At 33.4% G+C, this 21,681-nt stretch overlaps 1 protein-coding gene across 1 annotated transcript; it reads left to right on the forward strand.

The window, feature by feature from the left end:
• Window positions 1–8,346: 8,346 nt before the first annotated feature.
• LOC111403681 lies at window positions 8,347–21,335 on the forward strand. The gene is made up of 7 exons (XM_023032271.1): window positions 8,347–8,841; window positions 10,342–10,441; window positions 14,059–14,124; window positions 16,592–16,706; window positions 18,043–18,125; window positions 19,147–19,208; window positions 20,862–21,335. Exons 1-7 carry the CDS (start codon window positions 8,612–8,614, stop codon window positions 20,971–20,973), a joined length of 768 nt encoding a protein of 255 aa, XP_022888039.1. The 5' UTR covers window positions 8,347–8,611; the 3' UTR covers window positions 20,974–21,335.
• The last annotated feature ends 346 nt before the right edge of the window (window positions 21,336–21,681 follow it).

Raw genomic sequence — 21,681 nt, forward strand, 5'->3', positions numbered from 1 at the left:
ACAACAACAACAACAACAACAACAACAACAACAACAACAACAACAACAACAACAACAACAATAATAATAATAATAATAATAAGGGTAATTAGCACAAAATATCCCTACCTTTCGATGTTTTTGTGGAAAACGTCCCTACCTTTCATTTTTTGGCGGATTACACCCTTACCTTTACCTTTTTTTTGCGTAAAACGTCCTTATGTCAACTCTCCGTTAAAATGCTCCGTTAAATCAAAGGGTAATTAGCACAAAAGGTCCCTACCTTTTAATATTATTGTGTAAAACGTCCTTGCCTTTCATTTTTGGCATAATTAGCACAAAAGGTCCCTACCTTTAAATATTATTGTGCAAAACGTCCCTACCTTTCATCCTTTAGCATTTTCATCCCTACCTTTCACCTTTCATTGCGAAAAAAGTCCTTTTCATCCATTTTTTTAATAAAATGACGATTTTACCCTCCTATTCAAATAAAACAAAAAGAAAAGAAAAGAAAAATAAATAATTAATTGCAATCATAGTCCTAAATCTTTCAAAACATTACAAATTAATCTTAAATTCTCTACTACCGCCACTTTCATAACCCCACCAAACCATTACCTATAGATCCATATAGTACCACCTTTCGGCCACAACACCTATCAAACTCCACCACCACCAGCCTCGCCTCACTCTCCCCAATATCCTCCTCCCTAGTGTTGGTCACCAATCTGTCCGAAACAACCACATTTACGATGGTGGAGTCTAGCGGGCATGGTGGCAGAAAGGTGGTGTTATGTTAATTTATAGTTGGCAGCGTGATATGTTGTGAAAGTGGTGGTGGTTGGGAATTTATGATTTATTTGTAATTTTTTTAAAATTTAAGGACTATGGTTACAGTTGGTAATTCATCTTTTTTTTTTGTTTTATTTGAATAGGAGGGTAAAATCATTATTTTTTTTTTAAAAATAGATGAGAATGACCTTTTTCGCAATGAAAGGTGAAAGGTAGGGGTGAAAATGCTAAAAAATGAAAGGTAGTGACGTTTTGCACAATACCATTGAAAAGTAGGAACCTTTTGTGCTAATTATGCAAAAAAGTGAAAGGTAGGAACGTTTTGCACAATTATATTGAAAGGTAGGGACCTTTTGTACTAATTACCTTTTGAAAAAAATAGATGAGAATGACCTTTTTCGCAATGAAAGGTGAAAGGTAGGGGTGAAAATGCTAAAAAATGAAAGGTAGTGACGTTTTGCACAATACCATTGAAAAGTAGGAACCTTTTGTTCTAATTATGCAAAAAAGTGAAAGGTAGGAACGTTTTGCACAATTATATTGAAAGGTAGGGACCTTTTGTACTAATTACCTTTTGATTTAACGGAATATTTTAATGAGGAGTTGACAGAATGATGTTTTGCGCAAAAAAAAGGTAAAGGTGAGGGTGTAATCCGTAAAAAAACGAAAGGTAGGGACATTTTTCACAAAACAATCGAAAGGTAAGGACGTTTTGTGCTAATTACTCGGATGGAGAATATAAAATAAGATGGAAAAATGATAAAAAGCTCCTACCCATGGCATCCTTAGTAAGCTTCAGTCTCATTTGATGGAAGACTCAGAAAATTAGCAACCAACACTTTTACTAACATGCAAGAAGTGAGAGAAGCAAATGAAGGTTATGGAGGCCGGGAGACAAGGCAAGAGTTGAAGGCTAGATTCTATGAAGCTAGTGAGGGTTTAAAACACGATGGCATAGGTTAGGTCCTCTTGTACATAACATAAGCTATTTCAAATAAGTTCGTTGCTCCGTGTATGAAATTACATTCTGTGGGAGACATAGCTGAGCATGGGATACAAGGGACACAACCAAATGCTAAGGCGACCAAGCAATGTAGGTTGGCAGCCATTCATGGAAGCATGAAAATGCTCGTGGAGAATTCCAGAATTACTTAAAATGTAGTACAGAAGTTCAAATCTTGAGAAGGAACATGTAGAACATTCTAATAGATAAAGAGAAATGTACCAGAGTGACATTCTAAAACACTGTATAATACAAAATAATACTAAGTCATACTTGAAGCATGTTTTGTAGGTATTTTTCTAAAATTACTTTCGGTCAAATTTGATTTGTATTCACATAATTTATGGAATTCACTTGTATTAGACATTTGGAAATTGCTGGAGTAACAGGGGGCTGACTGCCCCCTGACAGAACCCCACCAACAGGAGTGGGTCCTGCACAAAAAAAGGGCCCTCCCCCACCTATTGGTGGGGTTCTATCAGGGGGCTCCAGCATTTCCACATTTATCTAGTTACATATATACAATTGAAATTAATTATAATCACCTAATAAACATTGCAGGAACATGATATTTACATGTTTTGAATCAGTAACCTTTTATTATACTTAATAAATAAAAATTGCACACCTTCTTGACAATGAGTATTGAAAACATCGGGTAAAATTTCACCCCTGCTATGATGTCCATGAAATTATTGTTTTGCTTTTAATATCACAAGTATACAGTTCGTAACAAGTAATAAAGTGGAAAGTAGAGTTTCAAATATTGTCCTACAGATATTGAATTAGTTTAATTTTGCCTACCTCACCCTTAATCGAAACCAATTTGTCAAAGGTGCTTTTTGTAACGTGATTATACCTAAACTGTACTGTGTACGCAATTGTGAATGAATTGAATGAAATTAAATGTGAAATGACATTTGAATGCAAGTTTGATTGAACTTAATGAATGAGAAACGCACTACGATCATGAATCCCCATGCAATGCTCACTTTAACCCTTAGATCTTAGAGTGCTCAATTTTCGATAATGCAGAAGATGAGACGATTCTGCCAATTTCAAAGGGGTGTCCATTGCTCGCGGAGTGCAAAATTGGCGCTATGTCATGAAATTCGGGTTGCATGGTAATGTGAAGATCGTTGGAGAAGATGTGCATTCCACCTGATTGGGCCTTTTGATTATAGTGTAGAATAAATTAGTTTTACAACACTAATACACATTTTTTGAAGAGCAGTTACTTTAACTTAGTGATGTATAATAATGCTCAATCAACATACCAAACTTGCCATAATTGTAACTTGTTGAACACGATCTTATCACAGAATATTTTGTATATTCATTTTGATTTGAAATCACCCGATAGTGATCCGAGTATTCACTTTGTATTTTTATTTTTATTTTTTTTAAGACTCGAATATACTCACTCCTCCTAGTCAAGATTCACAATTTAGTCCCTGTTTAATTTCAATTTTTGGGATAAAATGCATTATGGAATAGTAATTTTTTGGAAAATGCATGATCACAAAGTAAGAAAAAGTTATTGAAATAAGCGTATAATTATTTTATAGAAGAATATGGGGTTGAAAATAAATTTTGAAAAAAATGGGACTCAAATGAGGGCTTATAGTTTAGTAACCGTCTAAAGCCAAAATTTGGTCTATGATTAGTATGAGAAAAAACTTCAATGCACTCGAGGGTGGAGCCAGGATTGTATTTGTACGTTTGTGGGAGAGTATTTTAATTAAAAAAATTATAATAAAGTACTATGAGAGAAATATTAAAATAGTATATTTTTCAATTACCCATAATTTTTTATACATTACTAGTAAATAAACGTGTGTTACACGTTAGTTGATGAATATTAAATATAAGCATGTGTTGGTTGTTGAACACAAGGACGGAGGCAGAAAATTTGAGTTAGGGGGGCACAATCAAATTTTGTGCAAATCAACTACTTTATTCTTAATTTTTGAATGATTCATATTTGACCCGAAAAAATGTAGATTTATATTTGAAAAATATTTTTTCATTAATATTTTGCTCATCATTTTCATTTATTTGATTTTGAACAACCATTATATTAATATTTTGCTCATCATATGCAAATGCATATTTATATTTTAAAAAATTATGTATTTGATACAAACAATCAATTTAAGTTATCGAAAGAAAAAGCATATAACCATGTTCAATACTAATAAGAGTCATGCTGGGCCGCCCCCCATGGCACATCCAAGTTGGCGGAACAATCACATTGGGGGACTCTGGAACCAAGCGTGGGGAGTTCGATTCCTGGTGGGAACCTTTGATCCAATAAAGGAGGAATTATTGGTGGATTAATCACCATGGAGGAGGCTTCCTTTGGGTAAGGAGTAAAAGCCATGTGGGAACCTGGGAACCAATAAGGACACATCCTGCGATTTACCTCCCTGAGCAGTTAAGGGGCCGGAGGTTCAGGGACGAGGATATATAGTCTGGCGCAAGTTGGGACACCTCGTTAAAAAAAAAAAAAAAAAAAGAGTCATGCTGGGCTTAAGGAAACAGGAACATGACAGGCCACACACATAGGTGGGATCCACGTAATTTTTTTTAATACATGTGGGGCCCCTGCACAGTGAGGGACCCTGTAAAATATCTGTGAGGCAGCCCCTGTACACTGGGCATCGCTCTATTAATAATCAGTCAAATAAATACAATTCGTCAAATATAAATTAAATTTTATATAATCAGTTTAGACATGTGCTATATACACAAGTAGGATAAGAGAAATGCAAATTTAGGTTCTAGCTAGTTAAAAATTTGATTGAAAAATGAAAATTTGTAGTAGATGTGATAATGTAGAGAAAATATCAACAAATTTTAAAAAGTAAGAAGGGTTAATATTCTGGTAAAAGGTTGAAGGAGAGAATATATTGAGCAATAAAAAATAAAGAAAATTCAAATTTATTGTGATTTTACCCCTATTTGGTTGGGATTAAAGTCCGATTTTTAGTAAATTTTGATAAAATTTTAAAAGTTAAGGAATCCATGATATATGTCATTAAAATTAATTGTTATCTTTGATTTAGATTAAAATTTAAATTTCAATCTACACCAAACATGACTTTATTAAAAAAAAAAAAGAAGGAAAAATCTCAAAAATTGGGGGGTCACTTGACCCCCCAAGACCCCCCTTGGGTCCGCCCATGGTTGAACAGATACATAAGACAAATGTTTTGGTGCAACGTTACATGTATTGACGTAATGAAAGTGCTATAATTTGGAACTTTCAGTTAAGATTTCATTTATAACAAACAGTTATGTGCAACCAGTAAGAAATTAGAGTCTTAATTAGATTTTCTACATTTTCGATTAAATGTGTCAAAGGAATAAGCTTCCGTCCATAGAAAAAACTACTGGAATTGGAATTTAGATCCAGCATAGAAAATAAGAAAAAGTACAAGGGGAATATTATATCAATAAATTGATGTAACAAAAAATCTATGGAGGATGATTAACAGACATAATATTTATTTATAATTTAAATCAACACTTCCCAAACAAGTTTCAAGTCTGAAGGCACGTAAAAATCTAAGATATTCATAGATACGTTCAGAAAATTAAATTATAGTAGGAGAGAGTCATACTTTCTCAATATTTTCTCTGATTGCATAATTACAAGCCTGTTGCCATATCTCTGTAATATGACCATCGCTAAATATTCGGCAAGAACTCTCAGATGAATGTCTTTGGAAAATCGTTTGAACTTTTTAAAATCTTACCCAAGAGGCTATAGAGTAATAGTCATCAATTCCACCAATTTTAATATTGAACTAAACCAAATATGAAGTTTTCTGTCTGTTCTAAAAAATATGACATAACTAAATAAAACATAGAAGGCAAAAAAATTAAACGCCTAAGAATATAGAGATAGAAAAAATGAATTTAAAAAACTAAAAATAAAAAACTTTCCAAAACCTCAATCCAAGAGGTTTCTATTTTTTTTATTTGTTTTATTCATGTTATAAATAATTTTTTTGGATTTAAAATTCTTTTTAATTCTTTTTTTAAAACTAATTTTTTTCAACTTTAATTAAATAATATTGGCATTAACAAAATCCCAATTCGTGAAATTCCATTCCCAAAATAACATTATTCTTTTTTTCACAAACAACAATCGATGCATTAGTTAACAAATGTATTCGATTCAATCAATCTCAACAAAAAAAAAAAAAAAAAAAAAAAAAAAAAAATATAAAATAAAAAAAAAAAAAAAAAAAAAAAAAAAAAAAAAAAAAAAAATCAAAACCCACAATCTCAACCCCTCAAAATGATAGATAAAAATATAAGAAATAAACTTTACCTATGGAATAGAGTAAGTGACTAAGGAAACCTGGTGAATTGGAGAACGAAGTGTAGGAGTAGGGCAATGGTTTGCTACAAAGCACGGAGCAAAGCTCCCGCAACGCACGGAGCCATTGTCATGGAGCAACAAAGCTTTCGCATTATTTATTTATTTTTTTTCATTTTGTTGTTCTTAAAAAAATAAGGGACATGCACAGAGCTATTACATTCTCCAAAATTGAATGAATGGAAGAAAATAAGAATAAAAGGCCAAAAGAATCTTACAGATATGGAAACAAACGATAAACCCATCCATTAGGATTCATAGTAAAAAAATCTGCACAAGATGTCGAGAAATTAGAGTTGAGAGAATAGCGAAGAGAAAGATTATAACAAAAGAGAGAAGAAAAAGAGAAGACAAGCCTAAACAAGATAGGTGTTGCGTGGAAAAATGAAGGAAGAGTGGGTGGTTGCGCCAGAGAATGAAGAAGGAGAAAAAAGAGTACAGAAAATGGGTTGATTGCATTTTGAGAATTAAAAAGAGCAAATCCGTACAGGACGTATTTGACGCATGTCCAACCCTTTCTTTCCTCTTTTATATATATAGGAAAATAGTATTATAATAATAAAGTGTATGATGCAGTTTTATTATAAACAAAAACAAGACAATTTATTTGACGTCATCAATCCACAGAGTTGATTTCGGATAATATAATTTAAAGTATTTGAGGTACAAAATAGAATTTGTACAACTGTTTGTCCCAAAAATTACAACAGAGAAATCATATTTGTAAGGTTCCAATAATAATTAGAAAACAAACAAGTTGGATGATTATAATCTAAATCAACGACTTTTGATATCTTTAATGTAGTAAGATAACAAACAAGTTGGATGATTAATCACCTTTAATAATAAACATTCATCGAAATAATCCATTGCTCCCACGCTGGCTCCGTCAGTGTATCCACTTGTGGTAGAACCTCTAGTCATCGATGTGGTAAGAGAGAAATATATTGGGTGGGGGTTTGATGTTGTGGGTTCACATTTTAAATGACTCGAACTGATTTGAATGGATGATCATACTACGTGTATATATCAAAACTCTTTCGTTTACTACACAACACAATACAAAGTACGACTAAACAATATAATAGATGAAATTTTAATTTTTTTAATGTTGTCGTGTATTATATGATACTGCCAACCAAAATATCATTTATTTAGTGCTACGTGCAAAATTTCACCATGGTCATATTGCAATTCCAACTAAAAAAATGAAAAATATTCTTTAAAAAATTTAGCAATGTAAAAATATACTCTCCGTCCCATTTATATAGGTTGGTTTTGTTTTTTACACAAATTAAGAAATCTTATTAAATATTATTGGGAAAGCAATTTTTGTTAAAATTTTTACTAATTTACCCTTATTTATATTTGTACAATTTCAAGAGTGAAAAAAATTGGTTAAATGTTTCTTATTCAATTAAATGTTCCATTAATGCTGGTTAATTTGTCAATTAAATGTTTCATTAGTGTATGCTCATTTACTCAGCATACACAGTTTTAGTTAGCAACTGATCGGTACAAATTTTTTAAAATTTATTTTTTTTATATTTATTTTCAATTTTACATTCTCTCAATAAAATAATTTTGTACGCAAATTATAATTTTTTTCTTACTTTTAATCACAAATTCTCTAAATAATAACTTTTCACAAAACATATTCTAAAAAAATTTATATAAAACAAGCCCTTAATATATAAACAAACTTAAGCCCTTGTTTGGGTCCTATTCTTCTAAATTTATTTTTTTTCAAAACTCATTTTCAATCACACATTTTTCAATAAAATAATATTATACGCAAACTCAAAACTTTTCCTTAATTTTTAATCACACATTCTTCATTAATCTACTATTTAAAATACATTCTTCCCCCGATATGGGGCCTAAACAAGGATTTAAGATAGAAAGCTTGCTTGGATCTCATGATTTTTCTAGATACTATGAAATATTTTTTGCCAATTTAAAAAATAAGTATAAAATTTATGTTTAACAAAATAATAACTTTTATTTTTTGGGACACAACCAAGCTCTAATTGTATAAAAAAAAAAAAAAAAAAGTTAGGGATTCGTTTATATAACTTCAATAAGTTAAGGACCTTCGTTATAATATTTAATTTACAAAACGACCCAAGCCCTCAATTATTTTACAGGAAAGTCTAATCCTCAAAGGCCCATTTTCAATAATAAAACACAAAAAGCTGCTTATAATTTATAAATTCAAAAACCGAATACATACATCCATGTTCCGTACAGATTTTCTCTACCTGATGTTTCTCCAATTTCTTTAATAAATATATAAATCTCTCAATTTCTTCTGTTAATTTATCATTTCCAGCTGTTTATGGGTCCAAATTTCGAACAAATATTCGTCAATTCCATTAATTTTACCGAAATTTCAATAAACGGAATAGATTTGTAGAAAAATTTCTGATTTTCAGAGTAAATTATTTATGGCTGCAAGTGCGAATCCTTCAGCGGGTCATAGCAACGGTAATAATGATAATAATGGCCACAGCAATGGCGGCGGGCAGGAGAATGCTAATGGTGGCGCTGGAAGTAGCAACGGTGGGCAGGAGGATTCCATGGCGAGATCTACCCAGGCTGCCCTCCGCCACAACCCCGGCTTGTCGGTCGACTGGTCTCCTGAAGAGCAGTCCACCCTCGAAAATTTACTTTCAAAGTTAGCTCCCGATTCCTTCTCTTCTTTTTGATTCTGCTGTTATTACTGTATGCCTATATGCAAACATGTTTATTACGCGTTTGGGTGCTGGCCTTTTATAATTTTTTTGCTATCATTTCAACTTGCCTGAATTATGGCGAGTTTCATCCTAAATCTTCTGTGTTGAATTTGGGTCTTTGGGTGTTCTCCTGTCGATATAATCAATATTCGTACTTGTATGTATAAGATGATGATTCTGGGTGGATATCTAGCGAAATTGTTGTTTATTTACCACCTGTGGGTGTTGAGAAGTTTGAAATTTGACATCAGCGTCTCTTTCTAAAACAATTTATGAAATGGAAGCACAGTTATGCAATCTTTAAAAAGAAAAATCTTGAAGTCTAACAGGTATGTGGGTTCCTTCTGTCTTCAGAGGACGACGAATACTGTTATGGGTATACATACCACATATTGGTTTTTGGCTAATTTGTACCAAGTAAAATAGGAAATAAAGAAGTCTATATTTTTGGGTTGTGGATTAATGCCTATTCCAGTATTACCAAGAGCAATTATAACACGAAATAGAAAGCACTTAAGAACAAATACTTGGCCCCTGTTTGTTTCCCATTCTTTCCCCATTAAAATGAAAAATAAGATGGTTAACCATCACATCAAGCCACCAAATTTGAATTTTTATCTCTTGTGTGGGGGCTATAACGGCTATATTTTTTATTCTCATTTTTACAAAAAATGGGAAACAAACGCCCCGTTGATATGATTCACTCTCACTGCAAGTGTATGGCCACTTGCAATTGTAGGATTTCTTGTGATTGGTTTAATATGTATTTTCTTTTATGGTTCATATTCTGGATTGGGTGAACATCCTTGTAGTAATCGGATGAATTGAATTGTATAAGCAAAGATTTCACTATAAGCGACGTAGAAAAATAATAGTTACATATTGTATGGAAAGTCACGCCTCTCTATTAGATTCTCTCTACTCCTAGATAGACAAAATGAGGCTTGCCATAATATCCTTTATATTGATAAGAAATATCAATACATGAGCAAACTTACAATCATACCCCTATCTTAAGTAAACAGTGTTATTAGCATTCAGAAATCCAAACTTTTTGTAGTGATTTCAATTGTATATCAAGGTGATGGAGACAATAAATTCCAAACTTGCACATAATGAGAACTGTGATAGAATAGTACTCTTCATAGTACATGGTTGATTTGAGGTTTAGGAAATGCCTCATTTTCAAGTTCAGCTCCCAATTCATCAAAATTCTAATCTATTAATTCGCATCTCTCAACAGCTTTGAAAAGCAATGTTCTTGGTCAGACCAAGACAAATTGCTGAATTTCACATCAGCGTTCATTTATTTGACATATTTACTGCCAATTTAGAAAGAATAATTCCGCTCCAAAAATATTCCCATGTAGCTGGTCTCATGTTATTGTGGATAACGCTTGGACAGTGCACACTGATCCGTTACTGAATGCTCCCTTTTGCAGATATAACTCGGATACCCCCATTGTTCGGTATGCTAAAATTTCTCAGGCGTTAAAAGATAAGACAGTTCGGGATGTGGCGTTACGTTGTAGATGGATGACTGTAAGCTTTTATCTTGTCGTTTTCTTTCTCCTCATTCAGTAGTTATGATTATTTGCTTTTAGAAATAGCCTTGCAGAATTGCTTTTGCATCTGATTTTTTTAATCAAAGCTAAACAGGAAATAACGATTGGGATTGAGGAACCAGAAGTACTCTAAATTTTGGGGATAATTTTCATGCCAGGCCCGGTCTTTGTACTTTAGAGTTGAGAAAAATGGAAAAGGGAAAAGTACAATGCAAGCGTATATAGATGTGCTTGCACATCCTCAAGGTTTTTGGATGTGATTAGTTTGTAAAACTTGGTATCTGGGTGTAACTTTTTTATGAATGAAGTGTATTTTTTTAATAAGAAACTTGAATTATTAATTATGAAAGCGTAATTACAGTTGTTAAGGGGTATAAGGAATGCTCAAACATCAAGTAAATAAAAAAGAAGTCAAGCATGCAACGATATTTCTAGCCAAGAACAATGAAAGAGAAAATAATGGCCTTCGACTCTTTGACTGTAGAAAACCTTAATGATGCCAAAACATAGTTGTATATTCCAAAATTCAGAAATTTCTGGCTTTGTCCTTCAAAAATCCTCCCATTTACCTAATCCTAAGGGGTAGCTCAGTGGTCAAATATTAGGTTTATTCCTCAGTGGTCACCAGTTCGAGTTCCTTCAAGGCTACTGAGATGAGTACTCAGTTGTAAATTTCAGGGCCCCGTGGAATTAGTCGAGGTGTGCGTAAGCTTGCTTAGACATCCACGGTCATCAAAAATAAAAATAAAAAAATCTTCCCACTTACCTAGAAAATTCAACTAAAACAAACCTCCTGATTAAGCTACACCTCAGCCATCTTACATTATAATAAGTAATCCAAATTATCCATATGTTTTGAGTCCTCTATGTAGATCATACACTATGAGAGTTTGAACTAGTTCTCAAATATTAAGTTTCGCGTAAAAAACTAGCCTTTAAATTTCATTTAAAGAAACAAGCATAGCAACTCCTTAATTATGTAAGGGATGCAAAATATCTGACTAGACTTTAACGGGAAGATGGGATATTTCTTTTTCTACAACTTTTTCTATGGTATGTAATCATAAATGATACCTAGATATTTCTGATATCTGCATAAGGTAAAATCATGTGTTAATTGTCCAAAAGCAAAATCAACATAAATCGAGAACAAGGTTTTTAAGAGGAAATCATTAAATGATGCATAAAAAGGACTTATACCAAGACAAAAAAAACTTATGTCCCCTTATTTCAGAAAAGCTTCTTTATCCCTCTCTATCCAGTTGGTATGGACTCAGTTAACAACGTGATGTAGGCGGAAGTGTCAAGAATTGAAGAGTGCAAGATCACAAATTGTTGACTCTTGCACGAATACCAACTTAGACAGATTTGAAAAACTCTTCAAAATTCTTATTAATATTTAAAAACAATGAGTGATAATCAACTTCTAGTTTTAGCTTAAATAATAAAATGCCACAAGAAATCCTAACAGTCTAAAATGTTAAAATAATCCCTAAATAAAGTGTTTCATTAAACAATGAAACAAAATGATAAATTAAGGGACATAATAAAGTGAATCGAATATTTGATCTCTATGTATACCTCAATCATCATCACCTGGATGAGGAAGATTCGCCCACAAATCTTGAATTATTTTCTCATCTGACATTTTGTAATGGTAATTGAATTGGTAATAAAGCAATGAAATCCATTTATTGCGCCAAGCATTGAGATTGATTTAAACTATTCATTTCGGTTCTTTTAATTTGTGACCCCTTCTCCATGGAATGTTGTTGCAAATTAGACAATAATTCATGCTCTAATAAATTATGCTACCCATTCATGACATCGCACAAACACATTGCCATATTTCCCATGGCATGAAGAAAAGGTTCTTCATAGTGTTGCATTAAATTCTTTTCAAATACTATAGCAATTAAGCTTCCACTTGTTAGGAGACATCCCACCCCCAATCTATTAAGCTGATATCCCCAAAATAAATACTGAAAAAGAGTTGCGAAAGAAATCGAGTATTCAATTATATGTACTTACAAACTATCATCACTAATTCCTTTAGCTACCATAATAATGGCACTTCAATTTTGGAAGAATATTTTCCATGTTCATTCCGTTTGTAATGATGAATGCAAATCAATAATCTTTTCCTATATTAGGATGAATGCAAATCAATAACCCTTTTCCTTTATTCACGTATAGTCCTTCATCTTCTCATTAACAACATAATGGTCCTCTATAGCTTTTAGAATTTTATTACTTTTGACATCCACTCTGGCAGTCATTATCCCATTGACCATCACCACACAGTCTCCACTATATCTTCTTGTACTCAATCTTTCATTACATCTTCATCGATTACGTTGTCAAAAATGGTGGGCAATTGTAGCCCAGACCTGAAACTCTATCCATTCTTTGTTCGAGATTGAGAGTGACGGAAAGGTTGTCACCACCGTTGCTGTCATCCACTACTATTGACTCTACAAGTGTTGAGCCTTTGCACCATTGTAGTAGCTAATCAATTTGCTTTTTCAACATCACCAGATGTCGATGCAGTTATTTTTTCTTCATCAGCTTAATCACAAAGAACTCTTCTTGTAGTTTTGCATCCTCGTTGCGAAAATAACTTCTGCCATTGAGGGTTTCACCGTTCTCAGGACAGAGCTGAGCTTTGATACCGGATGGCGTAGGTGGAAGAGAATTGAAGAACCCAACATCACAAATTGTTGACTCACACAGAAATACTAATTTGGACCGAAATTTGAATAAACTCTTCAGAAGCTTTATTAATATATAAAAGCTACCAACTAATGATCAATCCTAGTTTTAGCTTAAATAATAAAATTGCATGGGAACTTTAACGACCCAAAATGTCAAAATAACCCCTAACTTGAACAATAAAATATATTGATAAAATAAGGGACATAATAAAGTGAATTGAATATTTGATCTCTGCCTTTATCTGCATCACCATTTCTTTCTTCATTGGTATTCAATGTGGTTCTTGACCAACTTCAATTCCTTTTTTTATTTCCTCTTCAGTTCATAGTTTTAATTTCAAAGAGGCACCAATGTTGCATGAACTTGTGTACAGACTGTACGTACATGACTTTCTCTTCTTTGTTTAACTAATGCTGATAATTTAGATAGTTGTAACATTGAAAATTTACATATCATATTGTAGTTTTAACAATGAATGGTTAGTCCTCGAGCCTTGTTTAACAGTGGTGACGAACCTCCGAGTAAAGGATTTAAGGCCAGTGTGAGATTACCCTGAAAGAGGATATTGTTTTTAATTTCAAGTTTATGATGCCAGATTCAATTTACATGTTTGATTTTCACTTTTTCGAGAGGGTTAATGTATTACCAGAGGCAGATTGTTTTGGAGAAGTCGTAATTTTTATTCTTGAAAAAAATGGAAGACATATAATCAGAGAATTAAAATTGGAAGCAAAGTCCATCATGCTCATTAATAAATGAAATTTGGTCGGTGGGGAATCGTAAGAGCAAGAGCAAAGTTAGCAGTTGCATAAATCCTATCCGTGCTATAATTTTCAGCTAATTACATCAATTTTGACCTAAACGTTCCACTGTTCGCAGAAAAAGGAAAATGGCAAGCGAAGGAAAGACGATCACAATTCATCAAGGAAAAGTAAAGATAAAAAGGTACTTCAACATTTTTCATGTTGTTATCTGTCCCCAGCTATCCATGTAATGCTCAAGGACGAGTCACCTCTCTCACTTTTAACATTTTATGTTAGTATCTTAATAACACTTCAATTGACTTCTTTTACTACGTGAACCTCTATAATATATTTAGGCATCTTAATGCTCCTAGTAATAACGTCAACGCGGAATAAGAAGTGGCCTTCCAATTTCTGCTATATAGAGAATAATGATTCAGATTGATCTTCCTCACTTCCTTGATGTATTAGAGCCTTATTAACAACTGAAATCATATGTTTTATGATGGTTATTTTTGGTTATATGAGTTTTGATAGAGTATCTAGATGTGGCGACTTTATAGTATGTATCATGCACTGAATTTATAATTAACCCCCCCCCCCCCAACACACAAACAGAGGGCAATGAAAAAATGGGCCTTTAATAAAGTGATTGCCTTATTGATATTGAGGCAAGTCTTCACTATTGCATCTTAGTCCAACTTAGGCATATTAGAGTCAACAGTATGAGGTGATGTTGTTACTTGCTTGTGATCTCTAGTCTCTCATGAATGCTTTCAACAGGGTAAGTGATCAATAGTTTGCAGCATCAGGTAGAAGCTTGATTTGTTTTAGTTTGTAAATTTAAAATTTCAATAAAAGTAAATGAACATTCCTGAGTCATGTGATGGGCATCCCTCGAGGTTTCCTAGGCCAATTAGATCTGGTTCTCTAGATTGAATATGTGACTTGAAGGAAGCTGCTGCGGCCTGTAGAAGAGGTTATGATGTCCATTGAGCCTGTGTGAATGGTTGGTTGCCAAAGCTGTGGCATGATAACTGGCACCCCTTAGGTCAATTAAATCTGGTTTTCTATGCTGACATTCCTAGGCAGTATTTGTCTTTACAGCTGCTGTAAGTTAAATTATAGCGTATATAGCACTCAAATTTCTGTTGGATGGGTTAGTACTGCAGGAGACCAAGGACAATTGATTGAGGTGACTGCAATCTACCTCATACCTTGAATGAATGCAAAAGATGAGCTTGTGTGCACATCATCACAAGTGGCCCCTCTTCATGTCACTGTGTTTGAAGGTTTGACAGGAAAAGGGGTGCATTAGTACTACTCTGGTGGAAGCTGGTATGGTTCAAAAGGGATTCAAAGGTTTTTTGTCTTCCTTGTGTGAAGCAATAGGTTGGCAACAGTTGACAAACTATAAAGGCAGAAACACGAACAGCTTTCTTCTCTGAAACTGAAATTGGAACTTTGTTACATATATTGTCTCATTGTAGTTTTTTTTTAGCATAGTATCAAACCTCTTGTGATCATTCAAATGTATACATATACGAGATACATGAGAATAAGAGCTTATCTGGATATTTAAAGCCTTTAGGGGGGAAGCTTTGAGTAATGTTAGAATGATATTACTCTTTCTTCTGCTCATGTCTGGTGGAAAGAAAGTAGCAGCTGGAAATTCAAGAGGGTTGAAAGGACCGGTGAGTATGTTTCTAGGGAGATTATGAGCGACATACAATGGAAAGCTGATACTGGAAGGAGTGTGTTAAGGTTAAAGGTGACATGGGATTATAGCGTGGCCTTTAATTTCTTAAAAAATTTACCTACACGCCATTTGTTTTTCTAATATAGCTGGTAGGCTAGTATAGTCTTTTGAGGATATACCCTCATTGATCTATTGTCAAGGAGGGAATGACTATAGAGTCTGTTTGGGAGTGATCCCCCCCCCCCCCCCAAAATTGATTTTTTTACCGTTATTTCACTATTCCCGTCGTCATATTTGACTTCTTCTCTCACAGACGAACTCCACTTTTCTCCTAACGACCAAAAAATCAATTTTCAAAATCACTTTCAAACAGACTCATAATATGGTATAACTGATTAATTGCTTATCTTGGTATTGTTTCTGCTTAATTACTAGAAAACAGATTGGAATCCTTGATTTTTCCCCCTCAATAGGACACTTATTCACAGGCTTCGTGGCCTATTTCTTCTTAAAATGAAAATTATAATTCTGGTGTGAAGGTGGTTATCACGTTCCCACTCTTCTTTAAGTCCTGTTTGGTTTCATTTATTTACCTTATTGATCCATATAACTTGATTATGTTGTTGGTAAGCACGAGAACGTCCTTGAGCAATGGATAGGATGATAATTAATGTATTTCTGTTCGGATAACTACGCCATTGAACCTTTTAGCTGTCAACTAGGCCCACCATCCATTTGAGCTTATCCTCAGAAATAGTAAATGCAAAAGAATCTTCAGTATAAATAGTGCTGCAGGCATTTGCATCCATCGATCTCTCAAAACTATTCTATTAGTACAGTCTTCTGATTGTATAACCCCATAGCCATGGTGCTTGAAAACAGAGTACTCTAATCTTTTGTTTTTGGTCATTTCTGATTTAAGTAGATTTTCCCATTAAATAATTTCTATTTCATTTTTTGGGATCCTCAGGAAAAAGCTACAGATTTTTTGCCAAAATCATCGCAAGTTGCAAACCGCTCCAATGTTCCTCCATATGCTCAATCAGCGATGTCGATGGACAGTGATGATGGAATTTCGTATAAAGGTTGGTCCAGACGCACCCATCAACTTTGCATTATGCTTCACTTATTGCTCTTTGCTTAAGCTTTTGCCAAATCATCTTAAACTGTTTAAAGATTTTGTTGAACTTCTTGTGGATCAATGTTACTACCCGTTTGTGCTTCATTTATCAAAATAAAAATCTCACAATTCCTGTTCTAGAATCTTTTAGAAAGTAAATATTATTTTTATCAGTAATGACATATGGCTTTCTCTTGCCCTTTCCTATGATTGCGCCTTCTAATTGATAATCTGGGGTCTAAATTTTGTTTCTTTTTCTTTTTATCTATAACAAAATTTACTTCTCAATATTTTTTTCTTCTCTCTGCATTTACAAGGTATTTCAACACCCCTGCCCATGCAAAGAGGATGGTGCTATTTTAATGATCTCGAACAGTTGGAAAGGATATTATACGGGATAATAAGCTTTTAATTTTTCATTCTCGAGCAAAATAATTAGTGTTCCATACGATGCGTCGGTTTTATGTTCTTAGGTATGAAATAAAAATCTCACAGTGTGAATTAAAAAAATAAAAAGCATATAGCTAAATGAAAAATCGGTATCAATTTTTCTGCATTGCAATTGGTAGAAAATCGCAATGTCATATGTTTGTTCTTGAGTAGTGGCCTAATTATAGCTCAAGTAAATCTGTTCCTTTCACAAGATTCTGATTCATCTCTAATTTTAGATACTCACAGATCATTATAAATGCATTTAACTCTTAAAATGATTTTTAAAGGAATTCGAATAAAGCGCCCAACAAGGTTGCCATAGGCTAAAGAATTTCCTTTTCAATCTCCCTTAAGACCTATCAGCATCCAAATATCCCAAGAAAACTTGTGCCTAGGAAACACAGATCTATAGAGAACTAGTCCTGGTTTATCCTTTTTTCCCCGGAGACACTATTCTAAGCACAATTGTCATGTTGAAATAAGTAGAAAAGTAAGAACTGTAAAAATATATATTTTACAATATATATTAAACATTAACTTGTGAAAGTGCTTCCACCAAGCATGTATATTTGACAACCTAGTTGATTAAATTTATTGGCCTCAAATAGGAAAATTTTTCACTCTCACCAGCACTCTCATTACGTCATCATGCTTGTTGCAGCCACACTTAGCTTATCCATGAAAGCAAAAAATGCAATTAAAATGTAATTATCCCATATAATATCCTTTCCAGAACCCCTGCTGGTCTATTTTAACTTTTACTCGAGTTATTTATGCACAAAGTAAACTTGCAGTCCACAATTCATATATATATTGCAAGCTACTGAAAAAGCTATCAAAAAATGAAGAGTACATTCTATGAATTGCAGCCATTGGAGGAGCAACTGGACAGCTTCTTGAGCAAAGTGCTCAAGCCCTGGATCAAATATCTGCAAACTTTGCTGCTTTCAAGGTGATGTATAATAGTTCTTTTTTTTTTTTTTTTTAAGTATATATAATTTCTTTTCAGAAGATGTATCTATCAATTAGAAATTCTAAGGATGTGAACCCTATGTGAATCTCGGTGAATAATGACATAGTGACAAATATCTGGTTGCTTAAAGATGTCTTATTTAGACCTTGTTTGGTTTAGATAAAAATCGATGAAATGTGGGTTGAAAATGATTTTGGGAAAAAATGAGTTTTAGAAAATGGAGGCCAAACATGGGCTTAATTTATTGCTTTTAAGCAATTGGATGAGAATTCATTTTTGGCAATTTACCGGGCTTAATATCTTTCAGCAGGGAACAATTGGACTCCAAATATCATGTAGATGCACCTTTTGTCCGGTGTAATATAAGTTAAACTGGAATTATAAGGTGGATTAACATTATATGCTAGGACATCCAACCAACTCACTTTGTTTTCAATTTTTGTGGACAATAATTATTGCTGATTGCATAATACTAGTTGTTTAAGCTTCTGGACTGATGGATATAGTAGTTAGATTTTGTCAAATGATGAGTGACCTGATCTGAATATTGAACTCAGTGAAGGATTGATTAAATTCTCTTACATAGGAAATTGAGGCCTTGTTTGAGCCCCATTAGTTTCTCATTAAAATGAATAATATGACCGTTATTCATTACATCAAGTCACCATATTTGACTTTTTATTTCTTGTGTGAGACTCATAACTGTTATATTTTTCATTCTCATTTTTAAAATAATGTGGCTCAAACGGGGGCTAAGAGATTCTACTGCATTAATAATATTAGTTTGTGAATATGCATCTTATTAAGATATTTATGTGAATATGGATTTCTTATTTAATTCATGTTTGTGCACACCTTTTGCTCCATATACTTAAATAGCCATATTATATGTGCCTTCCCTTGTCTGCCTCATCAAAGTTTCAAACATAACTGGGAAGCTTCTTCCATAGCAGTGATTCATGATATTTATTTAAACTTTTATTGTTGTATTTGCATGCAGATAAATGAGAACATCAATCTCTTCTGCCAAGCTCGAAACAATATCCTGGCTATCTTAAGCGAGTACGTTAAATACACTTTACATTTATATGTTTGTGTCCCTTCCTGGCATGTGCGAATCTTTAGTAGAGCATAGATGCATTCATTGATTTCCATACTTATTTTCAGTAAATTTTCCCTTTATTTTTAAATGTGTTTTTCCTGATTTGGTCTTCATAATTAATTTGCCTGTTATCAATGGTTAAGAGATTAAGCCCTTGTGTGGGCTCTATTTTAATGGAAATTTGGGGGGAAATGAGCTGTGGAATAGTGATTTTTGGGAGAATGTGTAGTTAAAAAATAAGGAAAATTTTTCGATTTACGTGTAATATTATTTTATGGGAGAATATGTGGTTGAAAATGAGTTTTGGAAAAATGGGGGTAAAACATAGGCTAAGATGCTTTTTGGTCTTCAATTTCAAATTTTAAACATTTCATTGATAAGGCAAGAGAAGAGTTCTATCTGCAATGTTATTGGTCAAGGCTGTAGAGAGGAAGTAATCAATGTAAAACCTTAAAAAAAAACGAAAAGTCAATATCAACCATGTTGTCTATGCAAAATGCAAATGAGTTTATAAAATTGCCTATGTTTGGCTCATATTTATAAACTTGTTTACAAACCTTTAATTTTGTCCACACATTTCGAGGGACTGACAAGTATTATCACCACTCAGTTTTATTTTTATAAATTTGAACCTTTTATAAACATTTCCCAAATATAGAAACTGAAGCTAACGGGATCAAGGTTTGATATGTTGGTGTAGATAGAAAAAACAGAAACATGACTGTTGAATCCAAGAACTACCTAGTCTTAGCTACGTTCTTAATCTATGGTCATGGTAAGCTCGTTTAGCACCTTAAAAGGGTGATCTTCTGAATCCTGTAAACATATTTGGTAGGATATTATATACTAGTTGTGACTAATATTATAGAGCTTGTCGCCCCTGTGGATGTATGACTTTCGAGGATTTGATGTGGATGTTTTCTCTTGTTTTGGTCTCGATCAGTTTCTTGGAAGAATAAATTTCAATAAATGCAGAAAAGGAAACAGATGCCACTAGCTTTCGGATCCTGTAGTTCGAAAACCATAGAGTAGTCCTCAATAAGGAATTATCTCCTTCTCCCTAGATATTACTTTTGGGACACCTCCCTAAACTGTGAAACATGCCCCCATCTCTCCCCAAATAAAGAGCAAAAGGAATGGAAACTGCCAAAATGAAAAAATCCAAAAAGAAAAGTAGTGGAAATGCTGCGTATTTGATTAGATCATAAATATATTTTCTTAATGAGTTCTAGTCTCAATAAGAATGCTACTATGTAGTTTAACTGTCTTCAGAAATGAATGTCCGGGCCTGTTTTTAACTGTCTTCAGAAATGAATGTCCACGCCTATTTTTGCGTTTGAAGGTTGAAATAATAATGTGCAAGCATAGGAATGAACCCTTCCTCAACCACGTATATGTGCCCTTCCAAAACCAACAGTACTGTGACACAGTAATTGTTACATCTTATGAAGGTTAGATCATGGATATTTAAATTCATAAAGCTACACACATGAAGCTCGAGTAGACCACAATTACTTCTCTTGGACTCGAGCTTTTATAACAAATCATCATGTGTTAATTATATAACAGACTGGAATAATTCCAAAATGCTGAACTGAATTATTTGAATGCAGCTTAAATGACATGCCGGAATTAATGAAGCAGATGCCACCTCTACCTGTCAAGCTGAATGAAGATCTTGCCAACTCGATCCTTCCAAGATCATCCTTGCCAAAGAAATCTTGAGGGGCATCTTTTACAGGCTTGCTAAATCGTCCTTCTGGGCCTGTTCTTTCTAATAAATTTATAGCAAAATAAACTGGATAGTCAGCTACAGTGCAGCTGAAATTTTCTATCAACACCATTGGTGGAAGCCTCCTTTTTTTTTTTTCTTTTTCTTTTTTTTCATCATTGTCAGAGTTATGTTTTGTTACTTGGTGTTTTTTGGCTTTTCTTTGAGCTACTTAATTTCAATTAGGAGATGGATTGTCTATCGTGTTAAGGTAATCAAGAGTATAGGACTGCTTGTTTATTCTGTAAATATTTCAGGGTTTGCTATTTTAATGAAGACTTGAAGATGTAAATATATATAACTTGTCTCCTATGCATTCTAGTGGCATGTGTGGTTGATTTGACTTTAATACATACTATTAACGATGATAAAAACGTTAAAATCTTGTCTTTCGTCGTGTTTTCATGTACTCCAAAACTTCATGGGACGCAAAGAGAATTTGTCATTTCAATAGAACACGCTATATCTTTGTGGATGTGGGAGGTCAATTTTCTTGCTTTCCTTTTTCCTCTGTTATATTTTTTGATTGTTTAGGTTTGATTAAGTGTTTGCCTTTTATACCTTTGAGAAAAATAAGAATAAGTGTTTTGCATATCACTTTGATATAATGATGGCAATGGATCGAGCTGAGTTGATTCGGCTGGTCCATCTCTGGTATCAGA

Source organism: Olea europaea, chromosome 11 (genome assembly GCF_002742605.1).
Source record: "Olea europaea var. sylvestris chromosome 11, O_europaea_v1, whole genome shotgun sequence".
In the NCBI taxonomy this organism is placed as follows: Eukaryota; Viridiplantae; Streptophyta; class Magnoliopsida; order Lamiales; family Oleaceae; genus Olea; species Olea europaea.

Coding starts and splice junctions, on each gene's coding strand:
- LOC111403681 (XM_023032271.1), top strand. CDS start 8,612: ATGGCTGCAAGTGCGAATCCTTCAGCGGGTCATAGCAACGGTAATAAT. Junction 14,125..16,591: donor GGAAAAGTAAAGATAAAAAG/GTACTTCAACAT, acceptor TGGGATCCTCAG/GAAAAAGCTACAGATTTTTT. Junction 16,707..18,042: donor TGATGGAATTTCGTATAAAG/GTTGGTCCAGAC, acceptor TATGAATTGCAG/CCATTGGAGGAGCAACTGGA.